Source organism: Phoxinus phoxinus (assembly GCF_949152265.1).
Source record: "Phoxinus phoxinus genome assembly, chromosome: 11".
Classification (NCBI taxonomy): Eukaryota; Metazoa; Chordata; class Actinopteri; order Cypriniformes; family Leuciscidae; genus Phoxinus; species Phoxinus phoxinus.
Window position 1 is genome coordinate 7,324,778 of NC_136886.1, and position 17,470 is coordinate 7,342,247.

Here is a 17,470-nt window from a genome sequence, read left to right on the forward strand (position 1 = left end):
TTAAAATGTAAACAACTCTTAAAGCTCTACATGATACATTTAACATATTTGTAGCAGATATGCACAATATATGAACTCGAAGTAGATAATTAAAGACATTTATAAATATAATGTTGTAAATAAATGCTGCTCTTTTTTTAACTTTCTTTGTATCAAAGAGTCCTGAAAAAATATATCACTGTTTCTACAAAAATATTAGCGGCTGTTTTTCAAAATTGATAATAATAAGCAATGTTTCTTTAACAAATCAGCATATTAGAATAATTTATGAATGATCACGTGAGAGTGAAGACTGGAGTAATGATGCTGAAAATTCAGCTTTGTTTACATTTTTAAATATATTACAATAAACAACAGTTATTTAAAATAGTTATAGTAATTCATAATATTATTGTTTTTACTGTATTTTTGATCAATTAAATGTATCCTTGGTGAGACTTCTTTGTTTTTGACTTGAGACTTAAAAAAAAAATAGCTAATTAAAGAACATTTAAAAATTACTTGGTGTGATTTATTTGTTTTATATAACTCATATTCATAGTTTTTCTATGTATTAAGTGCTATCACTTTTATAAACTAGATGAATTTCTCCTGGCAGATTATAAAATCCATTTGGCATTGAAGGAGGCTAACTAGTGACCAGAATGTCATAGAGACTTTTATATACGGCTAATAATGACCACCTAGCAACCACCCATAACACACACATACAAGTTGTGGCTACTTAATTTTTCAAGGCAATGGGTTTCCTCAAATTAAGTAAGTAGACAGAACTCAGAAAAACGAGTTAGTTTTAAGTTAAGTAGATTGACATTAAGTAATTGCAATTGTGATAAAATTAAGTTAGTTCAACTTATCACAACACATTTTCTTATGTTTTAATAACTTGTCAGGAATTGTCAAGAACTTTATTTTTTCAATTACACATGAAGTTTATTTACTTAATAATTTGAAGGCAACGGGTTTCCTCACTTTTTTAAGTTAAGTCAACTGATCACTTTTTTACAGCGTTACAAATGCTCAAAAAGCCTAATATCATAGGTTCCGCTCTCACATTTTCTAACAATCAGAAACTTGCAGTGCATAAATCAGTGCAGTGATCTTTGTCTTGAAGATATTTCTTCTTAATGAGTGCAGTGTTTTTTGAAGATGTACTACTTTTTCTCGTAAAGTGTCTTCCGTTTTCTGTTCTCCACCGAAATCTATTCTAATTAGTGCTTTAAAAGACAAGGAAATGAGCATTTGTGTAACCCGCTCCCTCTTTGAGACCTCGTTTTCTTGACTTCTTCACCAGCGGAGTGAGTAGACGCCCGGAGCAGATGAGATATTTACATTTTTATTGAGGTGCTGCACACAACTGGAGGCCAGCGCTCGGGTCAGAGATTCTTTAGCCACAAGCTCTCTGTGAGTCTTTTATCATATGTTTCCAATTGCCACATGCTGCGCTTTGGATCTCCCGTGTGGTTGATGAAGGGCCTTGACCTGCCGCATCCTTATATCGATTCCCAAGCCCGACTGTCCAATCACCCGCACCAATGACACCACGAACCATGTTAAAAAGGCTTAGGATGTTAGGAATGAAAGGCTGTGATTTGGTTCTGCTGGTTCATAGGCGCCTTTGATGATACTGTTGCGCATGAGCGAGCTACTTAGCTGGAAGGCGGTCTCAAATGTATCATTTTATGTGAGTGGTACTTGTATAGAATCTAATTGCATGTATATTCAGTTCTGTGCCGACATGATCAAACTCGCAGCTATGCGTAATAGCCGTGTTTTGTAAGGACTGTGATTTTTAGAGATAACAATCTGATAGCAGTAATTGGATGTCAGTCCATGTAGCCTCTCGCCAATGATTCGGTTAATTATACGTTATTTTAAGAGAGAGGTTATATTATTTTAATATGATGATTGATTAGTGGCCTTAATAGCCTGACAGCTTCAGAAGCCTTGGAGTGGATATTTTTCTCACTCTCTGTCACACATTCACTTTGTCCTTCTTTTTCCTTCTCACTCACTCTCTTTCCTGACCGTAATACTTTTAAGATATAAAAGTATGAGAGATTTATCTCGCCCCTCGACTTGTTGGAAGCCCATCCAGAGTGCTCCGAGAAGTGGTAATTTCCTTTTCTCAGATGTATTACAGATAGTGCTGAGGTGGATGGACATGTGCACAAAACACACACACTTTGTTCCCAGTGTCCTGCCTGTCTGTCAGTGTCACATCCACAGAAAAACCCTTTTGTAGTTTATTTTGAAAGCCATGAAGTGAGAAAAAAAAAAATGATTGTGATTACATGATTGTGAGCCCATGAAGTCACAGTGTGAAGTGCAGACATGATCAGGGCTCAACAATAAGGATTATATATATATTTCCTTATTGTTGAGCCTTGATTATTGCGAAACTGTGTTTGTGATCATAACATCATCTTAAACCTGCTAATGTGAGATTGTTTTGCCTGCCCTTTATAGTTAGTGCTTTACAGCAGGCAAATCATGTGATTCAAGAGCTGCTTTTTTAGTAGCCTTTAAATTTGATTAAGAGTCTTTAGAAAACATTATAAGATTACAGCTTCTCTAAGGGGATAAAAACACAATCTGTCTCAACAAGCATCACATCACATTACATTGACTTTTTTTTTTTTTTGCCAAACCACAACAAACCAATAGTTTAAAACAATAAAATAAACAGAATACTTACCGTAAACTGTTTTCTCAGAGCAATATTTGAAAAAAATATTTTGGTGATTTAATTTTTCTTCTTCATTTTTGTGGTTTATAGATAAAATGTTGCTAGTCTGACCATGTTTCCCACCTTAACACCCAGCTCAATGTATTAGATTAGAACATGTAACCACTACTAGACCATTTTTTTGGTCATTGTAATATTGTGAAATTAGTCAAGAACATCAAAGTGAATTTTAATTGTTAAAGGTTCACTACACAAGATTTTCTTGAGTAAAAATGAACCCAAAATTGCATTGAGCAAGTATATGTTTTTGCCCTGCCCTGTTTCACTACAGTAACCCTACAATAATGTTTTTTTATTTCTGAGTCAGGCCGTATTTAGTAGAAAATTTCAGGTTTACATAATTTTTTCCTTGCATGTTTATGTCATGTCTGTAAGTAAGACCTACCAGAGTTCAGCAGTGCAAAGTCTAAAGAAGTCGTTCAGAGACTTTTTTTACTTTAAGGCCCCCAATTCTCAAAGACAATTTTGAAGGCAATGTGTTAAAATAATTAAATTTAATCATTTTAAATTAATTAAAATAATTAAAGTCCAGATTTTCTAGATCTTTTCCAATAGCCTTATGTTCTTTAGTGTTTATGATTTTGGTAACACTTTATTTTACAGTGTCCTTGTTACATATGTTACATGTACTTGTAACAACAGTAAATTATTCATAATTACATGCAATTAACCCTCAACCAAATCCTAATCCTACCCTAACCTAATAGTAATATGTAGTTGCTTAATATTACTCAGTACTTAAATATATAATTACACTGTAACAATGACACCTTCAAATAAAGTGTAACCATGATTTTTATTACTGTATTATGTTATTAATGTATAATAATTATATACATTTTAATGACTTAAGATTTTATTAATTTCCATGACTTTTCAGCACTTTTAAAATCCTCTCAAATATGCATATTCCTTAGTTTGAGGTTACTTTAAAACATTTGAGATATTCATAGAAAAACACAGACTTGCACAAATTAAAATAATTTTTCTTAATAAAAAAATAACACAGTGTTTCTTAACCAGGGGCCCGGGGCTCATTAGGGCGCCTAAGCAAATTTCCAAGGGGGCTGCAAAATATCTTAAAATTATAATTTTTTTAAACACAAACCATAAGATAAAATGACTAAAACTTTAGATGCAAGCTGGCATTGTTTCTTATTTTAATTTGTTTCTTAAACAACTGTCACTTTTTGTATTTTATGAACAAATAAATTCTCACTGTCTTGGAAAACCTGGATATAGCCTAGTCTCGGTTTTAAAAAAAACCTTGATGAAAATCAGTAGATGGAACCTTTATGGTTCTGTGATTATGTGTCCTTGTAAAGGTTGTTACACACTCACTCACTCAATTGCTTGATAATTAATGGCGAAAATGTGTTTGCCCTTTCCTCAAACCTATAACATATGATTAATCCACCTAATGGATTTGCCCAAGCTTTTGATAGACTCAGTCAGCGGAGCGTTTAGCAACTATAGCTGGTAAGTCCTCGGTGTTAGCTTTGGCAGCTTTAGTGATGGCTACCGGTCTGAGAGACTCCGTCTATAGGGATCTTAATTACACCGTAATTATCTTTCACACCGGGCAGATGTTAAGGCATTCTCTGCTCTTAATAGCCTCAATGGAATTTTACATTATGCAGTCTACTTTGCCATTTTCATTTTATTCATGAAGGATCACGTAATTCTCAAGTGGAACCCGACGAAGAAGTCTATAAATCGGCGCTTTCTCTGTCTGCGGTGTCTGTTTAAACGTTGGCTTTTCTACACAGGAAGTCATACTGTATTGCTGTTTAAAATAGGTCAGTCTTTTACTAAACAATGAAACAATAGGCCATCACTTGTTCCATAAATACAGGATAAAGCCAGGATGTTGGTGGTTTGCGAACACAATGTGGGCTGGCTTGCTTTGACTCCAGACTTTCGTGGTGCAGGGTCCACCTTGTCCCCTGCCTTTTGCTTTAATACTATAGATAGGATCTTTTCTTCCTTTTTGGACATTGATTTATCCTCGATTGAGTGAATAAGGAAGGATAAAGGTTTAGTAGTTATATCTGAGATTTTACAGATTAAGTTACAATAGGCCATCTCTTTGAATGGTGAGGCAAAGGAAGCCATTCCCACCTTCATTTTTTTTTTTTTTTTTAAACAGGTGTGCTATTATTTTGAAGTGATCAAATTGATCATCTGGCTGACAAATAATTAAAACAGTCTCATAGACTTGCAGCATAACAAGCTGGTTTACGGCTAAAAATAACTAGAAGCGAATGACACCGGAACCCAGACAAATTTACAAATGGCTACGCTTGCTCCTGTGAAAATAAGATGGTTAGACTTGGGTTTGGGATCTTTTGAATTGCAAGAAACCACCAATTTATGAACACCTTAGCAACAACCTAGCAACACTCTAATAGCCTAGCAACTCCCTAGAAACCACATCTTTGCACATTGTATTTTTATTTATTCTTTTACCTTGGAACTTTGGCAACTGGTCAGAACTCGTGCAAAACTGTTACACAAAACCCTTCATAACACCCTATGCATACCCTATAGATCACTTTAGTTTTGTTCAATTTTGTTTTGAATCATTTCTGAACACCTTAACAGCCACTGAAACTGCTCAGAAAACAACAGCAATGGCTTAAGGTCCTGATATATGGTACTCATGCCAAAGTTATTTTTCGTTTTTCGCTTAGGGGTAAAGCCAAGTTCAAAATACTTCAGCAGCGATATACTGTTAGCGAACATCCGAGCGACGGTTGGATAAATATGTAAATATGTGCTGCGTGCTGCATGCTTTCATCTCAATAACAAAATAAACAATGGTAGTACAAAGATGTTTACCAGCTGTAGCGAACTTTTCCTGTTTCGAACGCCAAACGAAGTTCATTTTGGCCTTATTTACTGTGAAATTATGTCACATCAGTTTGTTTTTCGATTTGGCTTGAAGGATATCGGGGCCTTTAGCATACTTGCTGTATATTCTTTGCTCAGAACTTTGGTAATCGGCCAGAATTTTAGAAACTGTGAAGCAACACCTTATAACAATATACATTAGAAATAATTTATAACACTTTTGCAATGACTTTGCATGTTAATTTTTGACTCATATTTTTTGGGGGGGTTTTATGTTCAAAAGTTTATCTGGGCAAAAAAAAATATTTACTGATGCAGGGCTTTCAGCCATATCTAGGGAATCAGAATATCATAGACTTGGGTTAAGACTCTTTTGAACTGGGGCTGTTATAAACCACCTAGCAATTATGTCCCTTGAAACCGATTCAAAACACCTTACCAAGTGCTTTGCATACTGTAGCCTATCATTTCTTGCTCAGAACTTTGGTAACCAGTCAATACATTTCAGAAACTACCTAGCAACATTCTAGCAACCACTTGTAATATTTTAGCTATGCAGTAGAAAGCACTCGTAAAAGCTATATTTTCAATGTCTTTGCATAATTACTATATTTTTTGCACCGATATTTTCACTATCTTGACACTTTTTGTGTCTGGCAGGAAAAAAAAGACTTAAGCTGACAGAGGGTCTCCAGCTATATAGGGATCAGAATATCATGTAGTCTTGGGATTGGGCTCTTTTGATTTGAAGACAATAAACCAACGTCTAGCAATTATTCAGAACACATAGCAGCACCTTTAAAACCATTTAGAACATCTTAGCATTTGCTTAGCAAATAGTGGGGAAGTTTTTGCATGGGCAATCACCACTCACATTTTCTTATACAATTGAGTTTTTATTGTATTTTCAGGAAATATGCACATTTCTGATGCAACTTATATGCCCTGCTCTGCCATACAAAGCTCTCAACCGCAGTTCGAAAATGGTTTAGTAATTAAGATCTTCCTATTATAGCGATTTCACAGTTTGTAAGCTGGTTTCACACACAATGACACATAATCTCGGGTCAGCTCTTTAACCTGACAGCTTTTTTTTTTCCAGATGATCCCCACTGGGTCAACAACAGGCAAATGTAAACACTAACCGCAAAAATAGATTATGAAGCCTGAGCGCGGAAGCGGAGGCCCAGTTAAATATAACTCAAGAGAGCTTCACAGTCGGCTCTCGATTCTCTCTTTTGAAAAGCCGCTGTAACAAAAGTAGATTATATTTCTTTGTGGACACAAAGAAAAATCACTCACGTGCCGAATCGTTTATCAAAGGATTGTCTGCACAGAACAAACCACCAACCAAGGGTTATCGCTGCCGTTTATTTCTCCATGCACGTCAGGTGCTTTAGGTAGGAGGGAGGAGCCGCGCATCTATTATGCTTTTCTGACCTTTTCCGCTTCTAGGTCTGTGCGTGCCATGTTTGCCCTTTAAAGAATTGCTTTAGAACACAGTGTAAATGTCCACTGTGCCATTTAAGGATGTTTGTGCCACGGATTTAGAGCTTGATCAGTAAAGGTCGACAAAGAGAGGGATTGTTGAGAAAGTTGAGTAGTGCATATGATGGACTCACCTGCTGTGACCTGCGTGTTGAATTAGGATGTTGAAACGCGCCTCGCTTTTGTTTATTTACTCTTGTTTTCTTGTTTTACATTTGCACCTGAAAGCGCATGATTGCTTCTAACTGAAAGTCCATTACACTTAAAACTAAAATTATAGAGCCTACTTTGTATAAACATAAACTTATAAACAAATGCCACAACATATTTTTTGTATTTTAGTATAAAACAGAGTTTGACCAGCAATGATAAACAAACACGGATGTCTCGGCGTTTGATGCTAATTCATGTTAACTTTTTTTTTCTTTTCTGTATGGGTGTTCTAAAGGTTGCATGTTTTGCTGTAGTTATTATAGCGGCTGTTCAAAAATGCACAGCCTGATGGAAAAAATTCTTAAAATGAAATATCACTTTGCCATTACGGTTGTTGAGAACCGTGTCACGACAGCATCAGCATTTTAGCGTGTCTTTATTTTAACCATGTTTATTTGTCAAAAAAGGGCCATGGTGGGTGTTTCGGCTTAATTAAACCTCTGAGTTCTCATGTTAAAGTGTGACGGGCTATTTTCAGCACACCTAGTGGGAGTATGGGTTGTTTATGTATTATGCTGAGAAGTCCGCTGAGAAGCTTATGTGTGCATGGTAACGGTAGCATTACACTGTCCTTTATATTATGTAACAAATTACCAAAACTAACTGCAATATTTAGTTCGGATTGGATATTTAAATGGGGTTTGTCTTCTATAGAGTTTTTTTGTTTGTTTCACAGATAAGAAATTCAGTACACCCTGGCAGGATTTATTATTTTATTTTTTTTGAAGGAAAGAAATTAATACTTTTATGGTAACACTTTACAATACGGTTAATTAGTTAATGTAGTAGTAACTAACATGAACTAACAATGAGCAATACATTTGTTACAGTATTTATTAATCTTTATTAATGTTAATAAAAATACAACTGTGCATTGCTAGTTTGTTAGTTCACAGTGCATTAACTAATGTTAACAAATACAACCTTTGATGTGAATAACGTATTAGTAAATGTTGAAATTAATATTAACTAAGATTAATAAATGCTGAAGAAGTATTGTTCATTCTTAGTTAATGTTAACTCAGATAGTTAACTAATGTTAACCAATGAACCTGTAAAGTGTTACCACTTTTATTCAGGATGGATGCATTAAATTGATCAAATGTGACAGTATAGACATCTAAAATGCTACAAAAATGCTGTTCTTTTAAACTTAATATGCATCAAAGAATCCTAAAAAAAAAGGTAACAGAGATTGTTTAAAATTGATAATACCAAGAAATGTTACTTGAGCACCGAATCAGCATGCATACTTTTTCCAGTAAGTAACCACTCAGAATACCTGAGCTTGAGTCAGGAATAATGTGTTTAAATTTTTAAATAACATTTTAAAGTGTTTAAATTCATTTTTTGACTTCACCACCTACCACCCCCAAAAATGTCAGATGGTACAGCCACATATAATATAAGTAAAATCTTCGCAAAATTACCATTAGTGTCTAATGTGCTGGCCAGCAACTACATAGAAACATGCAATGTCACATTTTCTTCTTAAAATGTAAATATTGTAGTTAGGCATGTTATGTCGTCGATATTGTATAGTTAAACATAGTAGATGTAACAGTTGTGTGTGAGAGGACATCTGCTAACACCTGCGTGTCCTTGCATGTACGCTTTTACCCATGTGTAGGTTGCCCAGGTTACCCGTTATGTTGATGTTTTTGAGTTCAGAGGCAGCAGTTCCTCTTTAATGTCATGTTTAGCGCCACTGAACTGCATAAATGCACCTGGCATCCCAATCTGCCAGTGTACATAATATTGCCTGTCTCTTGTATCCCTCCTGCCTCATAACAACAAGCCCGCCACAGGCGCGCGCACACACACAGCTCACCTTTAGCAAGCCATCTTTCATCCACTTTATTTGCGATCTCCTTACCGCGTCAAACGGCAGACATGCAAACATGTTCCCTCAGAGGACCGGTTTGCTGATGTGGCGCCTGCCGGCTGGTAGCTACTGTTTTAAAGGCCCATGGGAAAAGACTTCAAACAAGCCTTGCGTTAGCACTAAGGTATCGAGTCCATTATTTTAGGTCGGAACCTAATGTTTAGCCTTTGTAACGAGCGATGAGAAAATCATTACAGGTTAGTGTCCCCTATTCATAACCTTTGAATGCTTTCTGATAGCTTTCACACATGCTAATTGTCTGCCATGCCAGTACAACGCTCTACGTATTCTGTTGCTGTCCATCAGGGATTAAACAATAAACAGACCCAGACAGGTCGCTAACCAATGAGAGCAGCTCTAATTGCTTACTAACCAATAAGAGTGGACGTAATTGCTGCAATGGAGGGAATCGACTTAGTGCAGCCACTAATTAATCTCCAAAGTAATGATGCAAGTGAGGGCAAGAGCAGAGCGAAGGATTGGAAAATCTGTTTATGCAAGAGTAGCAGCACCAGGGTGTCTTCGCCCCAGAGACCCAGTCACTTTAAGACACTTTGAAGTGAGATAAAATGAGGAATTGCACTTCAGTTCTGAGATCTGATGACTGCTTGACAAGGTGCTCTGTTTAAGTGCGCACAACATGTGTGCACGTAATGTGTTGCATATACATCTGGGAATGGTTTGTTGAAGCTGTAGCTCAGTTGAAATTGAAAATGTTGTCATTAATTCAGCAAATTTCTACATGGCAGGGAAAAACGTTTTTGTCTCAAAGCAAAGATGCCTCGAGATAGGGGTACGTTCACATTTGTAAACACATTTGAAATAAAAATGGAAACATAAATTACCATTCAAAAGTTTGGGGTCAGCAAGATTTTTTATTTTGAAAGAAACGCATAATATTTTCTTTTATATACCAAAAAGTTGTCACGTTTCTATCACAGGCAGCCAAATAATGATTGTTTTTAATGATTGTGATAATAAATGCTTTTAAGATAAATATATGGTAATGTGAAAAAATGATACACAGTTTGCTGGATGAAGTACAATCACTAAGCTTAATTTATTAAATCTAAATTAATTTGTTTTATTCAAGTCAAAAAATAATATGTGTTTATAATATTTTAGAATTAATGCTTGACTAAGCAAATTGACAACATTAGATTACATCAACTAATTTTTTTTTAATAAAGTGAGGTATAAATAGCTCCTTAAGACATTAACTGTACATTTATAATGTATTTTTAGGTTCACATTTATTTATTTTTCTTCAGAGACCATAACTAGATGCACTCATAGATGCACTATAGTCTCTTGCTGACATGTGATCTGCCATATGGTTGAATAAAGCAGGAAAAGAAGCTCTTTAGTTCAGAGTTTCTTTAATTGTCTTGAAGAGACATAGGGGTCTCTCACCAGGAGGCTTTGAAACACACAGAGCAAGATTAGCAATGTCTTTGCAAAGCCAAAGGGAGGATAGTGAGGTATACCAGAAACAGAAACTTGTACTTTTAGGGTACTGCTGCTTGAAATATTAATATGTCTAGAAGTCCTATACGCCCCAGAATGCATCTTTCTGATGCACACCAGGAAGTGTACACTTCAATACTTTTGATTCCATCCCATCATCCTCCGCAATCCCATGAACTCTGCCCACCTCTCCAACATGTTTCATCATAAGAAGTGGAAATGCGTATTATATTTCATTAGATTATGGAAATAAGGACAATGAACTGTACCTTACTGTACATAATGCAATCGAATTAATCTATTGGAATCTGATCTCTGCACAGGATTCCATGGACAAGGCCCATAGTGCACTGTTAAAGGTCTCTCTCTCTCTCTCTCTCTCTCTCTCTCTCTCTCTCTCTCTCTCTCTCTCTCTCTCTCTCTCTCTCTCTCTCTCTCTCTCTCTCTCTCTCTCTCTCTCTCTCTCTCTCTCACTCACTCACTCACTCACTCTCACTCTCTTTCTCACACTCTCACTCTCTCTCTCTCTAAAAAAATAGTAAAATTGTGAAATATTATTACAAATTAAAATAATTGTTTTTTATTTTAATGTAATGTAATAGCAAAGCTGAATTTTCAGCACCCATTACTCCAGTTTTCAGTGTCACATGATCCTTAATTACATTTTAATAGCAGTGCATCAGTTTTTCCTCAAAAAGAAACCCACAGTTAAGCAATCATTACTCGGGGTGTGAATTTAGACAGCTGTGAAAATGAAGGCGAAAGACTATTGAGGAAAAGTTCCAGATAAACAAAGGCATATATGAGAAAAGAAAAGAAAATCTCCCTCAATCTGTCGATGAGATGCCCCAGAGAGCACTTTTTGTTCAGTTATCAGAAAGTCCGCTGCTGTGAAAAGACTGTCCCTCAAAACCCTGCATGCAGAAAGAGACTTATGAAAGACGCCACAAAGAGCCCAATAATCACTTTGAAGCAGCTACAGAGTTCAGGAGCTGAGAACAGAATAAAGGTGCTCTAGTCAACCATATAAAGAGCTCTGTAGAGCACTGGCCTATATTTGGGATGTTGGCACAGATGGATGAATGGTTTGTTCAAAATACTGCAAGGAAAGTTGTTCAAGTTTGCTATAAAATCATTCATCGTTAAGCAGTACAGTGAAATCGAAATCTGAATAACAACCTGGAGCAAGATGTGTAACTTGTATATATTCGCCCCATTGATGATGAAAATTAGAATGCTGATAATGAATGCTAATAGATTGTCTTTGCAGATATTGGTCCTTGTGATCTAACAGCCCGTGAAAGATGAAAGCCCGTTTTAAATGAATATATGTAAACGGAGAAATATTCTTAATAACAACAGTGACCAAACGTTATAAAATCTTATCTAAAATGCTGTTACATGCTTTTTACATTTTTGAACTTTCAAATATAAAAAATCTCATATCCTGTACAGCAGCCCATTTTATGAATGTGTAAAAAATAAGTTTAATCTAATTGCATTTTTATAACAAAAATATAAACATATAAAAGTGTCAATTAACTTTTAAATGAATGATAGTATACGCATATTTTTCTAACAAATAATTTCACAATATAATATTTTTTTAAACAGCTTTTTAAAAGTTTGGGGTTGGTAATACTTTTTTTCATTATTTTGAAAGGCCAACAGTTATATTGTGAAATATTATTACAATCAAAAAGAGTTTTCTATGTGAATATATTTTCAAATGTAATTTGTTAGTATTTTTTATTCTCATTCCAATCTTAAGTGTCACATGATCCTTAGAAATTTGATGCTAAAAAAAAAACCTTTTTATTATTATCAATCTTGAAAACAGTGTTCATCACTGTTTGATGCATTCAAAATAAATGCATTAATTTAGTATTAATTAAAATTACTGACCCCAAACTTTTAAACGGCCTAGTACCGTTATATATAGTATTTATACAAAGTAACACAAAAAGTATTTGAGCACTTTCTGGTTGCCAAATGTTATTTGGTAATGTGATTTTAAGTGTGAATTAAGTGTCCGGGTAATTTTTCAGACCACCGTAGAACAAAATTTCAATTAAAAAACAAATTGTACTTTTTCCAAAGCACTGCAGAGTAAAAGCACACATGCATGGCAATTCTAACTCTTATTCTGTTGGTTCCGTTTCTTAGTCATTCAAATCATGAGCTTGTAAAAGAAGCCTGATAATCAAAAAGAAACTTTCTGTTTAAGCATTACCTCCCACTACTACTTATTCAGAATTACAAATCATGCCGTTCTTTTAGTAATTATGCCTACCAGAACTTTAGCTGGTGTGGGTGTTTCTAATAAGAGGAGCGAAGTGCCAGGTTTTTCACAGGTTTGGACGCCCCGCTGAGTACTCTTTGAGTGTTATTATTAGTGGTATTATTACTTTTGATTACTTTGTCAAGAGACACTGCGTGTAAGCAGTTCTAGTGAAGCTGGCTATGAAGGTTACGTTTTTTTCCCTCCACTTCAGGATTAAGCCAGCATAGAATGCACATCTGAGAGAAATATCGGCATAATGAGTTGCATTTTCTAAGGTGGACAATTAATACAGCATTAATAATGTTATGCACTGATTGTCAATGGAAAGTCATTATAGCATCATCTGCTTTTTCTCTGACAGCTTCACGTGTGGAAACAGAGCATCGTGGGAGCTCAGCCGCTCGAAGAGAGCGGAGGGCGTCTGGGGAACCCTATTGGGCGTATTCAGGTGAGTCATTCTCTCCTTCGACCAATAAACAATGAAAATGTGTGTGCTGCATCGGTAAGCAATAGCAACAATGTTTACTCAGCATAAGCCTTGTGTGTCTGTGGGGAATCAACCCTATTGGGAAATTTAATGAGTATATTTCCCTTTGAAAAGCGGCAGGTGGGTTTGGTCTATTAGTTTTACATGTTTTACAGCAGAAAAAGACCACTTCGAGCCACTGGGCGAAATCAATTGGAAATGCTTTGTCTCAGAGAGGGGATTTTTACATAATCTATACCTCCTCTAACTCAGCAGAATCTGCGAGCAATTGCTGGATTGTTCTTATTCCGTAATTGAAGGGCTCTTATTATGAGAGTTATGAAAATGAATCAATCAATGGCCTCTGGCGGACATACGGTCAATAGTCGCGGACGTCAACTGCTCTAATCTCATTACAAACTCTTTCTTTTCTCTCTGCTCGTTTCTCCAGCTGATCTTTTATCTTTTTATTTCTGATTTTCTCTCGTTCCTCTGGGCGTCTGAACGGTTCGCTTCATCCGCTCTGACAGACCAGTGGCGGCTTGTTCTTTGCCAGCATTCTGACTTGTGTCTGTGCTCAGAGAGATGAGGAACATTTATGCCTGTAGTTTCAGCTGCCCTCTAGCATGGAATGATCTTTAAATGGTGCTCTTTCCTTTCTTTGGCGCTTGCTGGCAGCCATATATGTGTATTTACCATGTGAAGTCGTGCGATAAGCCCTGCGAGGCTTTCTTCCTCAGTGTGCCCGCTCTAATAGACGATGCAGCGTTTTCCAAATGTCGTTTCCATGATCTAATGATCTGTTTCAGAGGATATGCTTTTCTGAGATACAGATTTTTTTGTGGGTTGCTTTTCATATCTCTCTATAGGAGGATACCCCCCCCCCCTCCCAATGATATCTCTTTAATATCTCCAAATCTGGTTTGTGTGGAAAGTGAATGGAGATATTTCCTAAAGTTTCTTCTTAGACTTTTTTCTCCTAATCTATCTATCTATCTATCTATCTATCTATCTATCTATCTATCTATCTATCTATCTATCTATCTATCTATCTATCTATCTATCTATCTATCTATGGTATCTATCTACGGTATCTATCTATCTATGATATCTATCTATCTATCCATATCTATCTATCTATCTATCTATCTATCTATCTATCTATCTATCTATCTATCTATCTATCTATCTATCTATGGTATCTATCTATGGTATCTATCTACGGTATCTATCTATCTATGATATCTATCTATCTATCCATATCTATCTATCTATCTATCCATCTATCTATCTATCTATCTATCTATCTATCTATCTATCTATCTATCTATCTATCTATCTACGGTATCTATCTATCTATCTATCTACGGTATCTATCTATCTATCTATCTATCTATCTATCTGTCTGTCTGTCTGTCTGTCTGTCTGTCTGTCTGTCTGTCTGTCTGTCTGTCTGTCTGTCTGTCTGTCTGTCTATTAGTCTGTCTGTCTGTCTGTCTGTCTGTCTGTCTGTCTGTCTATTAGTCTGTCTGTCTGTCTGTCTATCTATCTATCTATCTAGCTAGCTATCTAGCTATCTATCTATCTCATTTAAATAATTCTACATTCAAATTCAAATTGCATGTCTGCATCATGTTTGTTATGTCAAATTCAGGAATTGAATTGGATTTTAATAGACTGGAATGGCTGGTAACCTTGCAAGATACAAAAATATTGTTCATGTTTTTTCTGAAATCTCAATGCGAACTCAAATCTGTTTTGCTATTCACATAAATTTAGTATGTCAACACTTCTTTAATTTGTTTCAGTTTTTAAGACCTGCTAATAGAGAAACATCTGATACTAAATCGGTACTCAAACCCAACATAAGTCCTGAGATATGAGAGAGCAACCTATAAACTTTACAGTTTTCCTCTAGGTTTGGTTTACGACGAGCGAAGCAGACTTTTAAGTGTTAGACTTGCTGTAGACCTTGCACTAGTTTCCATGAGTGTTTTGAACAGATGTTGTTGTTTCTCAGGTATAGCTGTGGTTCCATGGCAGTTTCACTGAAAGCATTAATGAGGATAGTCAGCATGAAGGCTTTATGATTCAATTCACAGGCAATATCTGTCTGCGGCACTTGTTTGTGCATTTTTGCTTGTCTTTCGCACATTTTTCCCTCATACAAAGGTTTTATCTTCTCACCAGACACTTTAACTGTCTTTTTTTTTTCTTTTTGAATCAATTTCATTGTTTTGCAGCTTGTCCGTGTCAGTGCACTGTGTTGTGCATTCACTGTCAAGTAAAATCCATGCCAGTGTCACTAGGTGGTTTGACACCACAATAGCTGATGTGGTTTTGTGGAATTTAGGAACTGATCTGGGGCTCAAAGCTTTTTCTCTTTGCGGTTGCATCCAATTTTTCATAAAGGAGTTTTATGAGGCATATAAAAAATCATATTACAGATGTTACTGAAGAAAATATTTCATTTTATGGATCTGTGTTGTTTTTACAGTAACAAGTTTATTTAACTTGATGAGGAGCTATTAAACAGCACAAACAAAACTGTACAAATGGTACTGCCGTGAATGGTACTTTGGTAATACCATACTTTTTGGATATTCTTAGAAGCACTCAATAGTGTTATGTAAATACCATGCCTCATGAATATGGTGTCATTCAACATTATGATATACAGTATATCAAAATACTGTACCATTGTATTTCCATCTGAAATCACTTTCCATTGTATCCTCTTATTATATATTTTTGTAAGTAGTCGACCACAACATTTATTTTGTTATTTACACCATTATATTTTAATACTAAAATATACAATTCGATTACTTCCTTAACATACAGTGTCATTAAAAAACCTTAGTCCCTATTGAAAATGTGGGGTTCAAAATATAAATCTAAAAATAAGCTTTTTTAGGATTTTTTAAAATTGTAATCCTATGAATGGGATTATATATATATTTAAAATTAAATGTATAATATAATATAAACTATTAAAGCAAAAAGAGACAAAAATACAGAGACATTCTCATGTCATGATTTTCATTAAAATATTGATGCTGATAATAATATAATTTGAAATGAAAGCAAAACATTGCAGACTCTGGACCTGAATCTGTGCCTTGTAATGTTTTCTGAGGACCTGTTATCCCCTTTTAAGTCTTGTTTTTGTTTTGTGTTTGGAGTCTACTAGAATAGGTTTTCATGCTTGAATGTAAAAAAAAAAAAACATTATTTGTTCACATATTTTATTTGTTGCAGCACCTCTCTTTCCAGTCTGCCAGTAACACTCTGTTTAGTTCCTGTCTCTATGAAGCCCCTCTTTCCAAATAGCGCAATGTGCTCTGATTGGTCGGCTGGACCAGTGTGTTGTGATTGGTCAAACTTTTTGAGCATTTTTCAGAAAATTCACGCGCCTTATCACAACCGCGATTTTCAACACACTACTAACCCTTTTTATTTATTTTTTGCATAGGTTTTTTTTCTCTTTTTTTTCTGGAATTCTTTAATGAGGAATATGGCCACGTGTTCGTTCCCAGAAGAAAACTCAAGTCTACCATAAGGTGTTTCAATGAGTTCAGAAACTGATATAGAGAATAACTCCCTTTGGAGTGACTTTGTGCTTTTTAACTTTGCAAACCTTCTTCATGCTCAAACAGCAACATTACACACTAAAAAAAGTTGAAAATGTAAAAAGCATAATACGTATTCTTTAGGAAAATCCCACCAAAACCAGCAAGCACTTCTAACAGGCTGTGTACATGAAAGCAGTTAGTAGCTTTTCTTAGCTAAAGCTTTAATGTTCTTTTTAAAATGTGTAAAGCATCGTAAGTGATTTTAGTCTGCGTGTTTGTGCGTCTTTTGAGCCGAGCCAGAATGCACTCGAACCTTTCATGCTCTCACAATAATTTCTATGCCAGAAGTATTCTGCAGGCTTTACCTCTTTACCTTTTCCCTCTTTTAAACCCATTTTCATAGCAAAAGCAAATCAAAGCTTGGCAGCTGCTGGAACAATTACAGATTGCCCAAAAAGCACATCTAAAATCTATTTGAGGATTGACACAT

At 35.5% G+C, this 17,470-nt stretch overlaps 1 protein-coding gene across 2 annotated transcripts in view; it reads left to right on the forward strand.

The window, feature by feature from the left end:
• The window catches only part of ca16b (carbonic anhydrase XVI b), a 122,908-nt gene that overhangs the window by 42,755 nt on the left and 62,683 nt on the right, over positions 1–17,470 (forward strand). For both annotated transcript variants that reach the window (XM_079628378.1, XM_079628377.1), the window contains one exon: positions 13,301–13,387. Coding sequence is in view for 1 of the 2 variants with exons in the window: in XM_079628377.1 (XP_079484503.1) it covers positions 13,301–13,387 (87 nt within the window). In the remaining variant the exon portion in view is untranslated. The remainder of the gene's footprint in view (positions 1–13,300; positions 13,388–17,470) is intronic.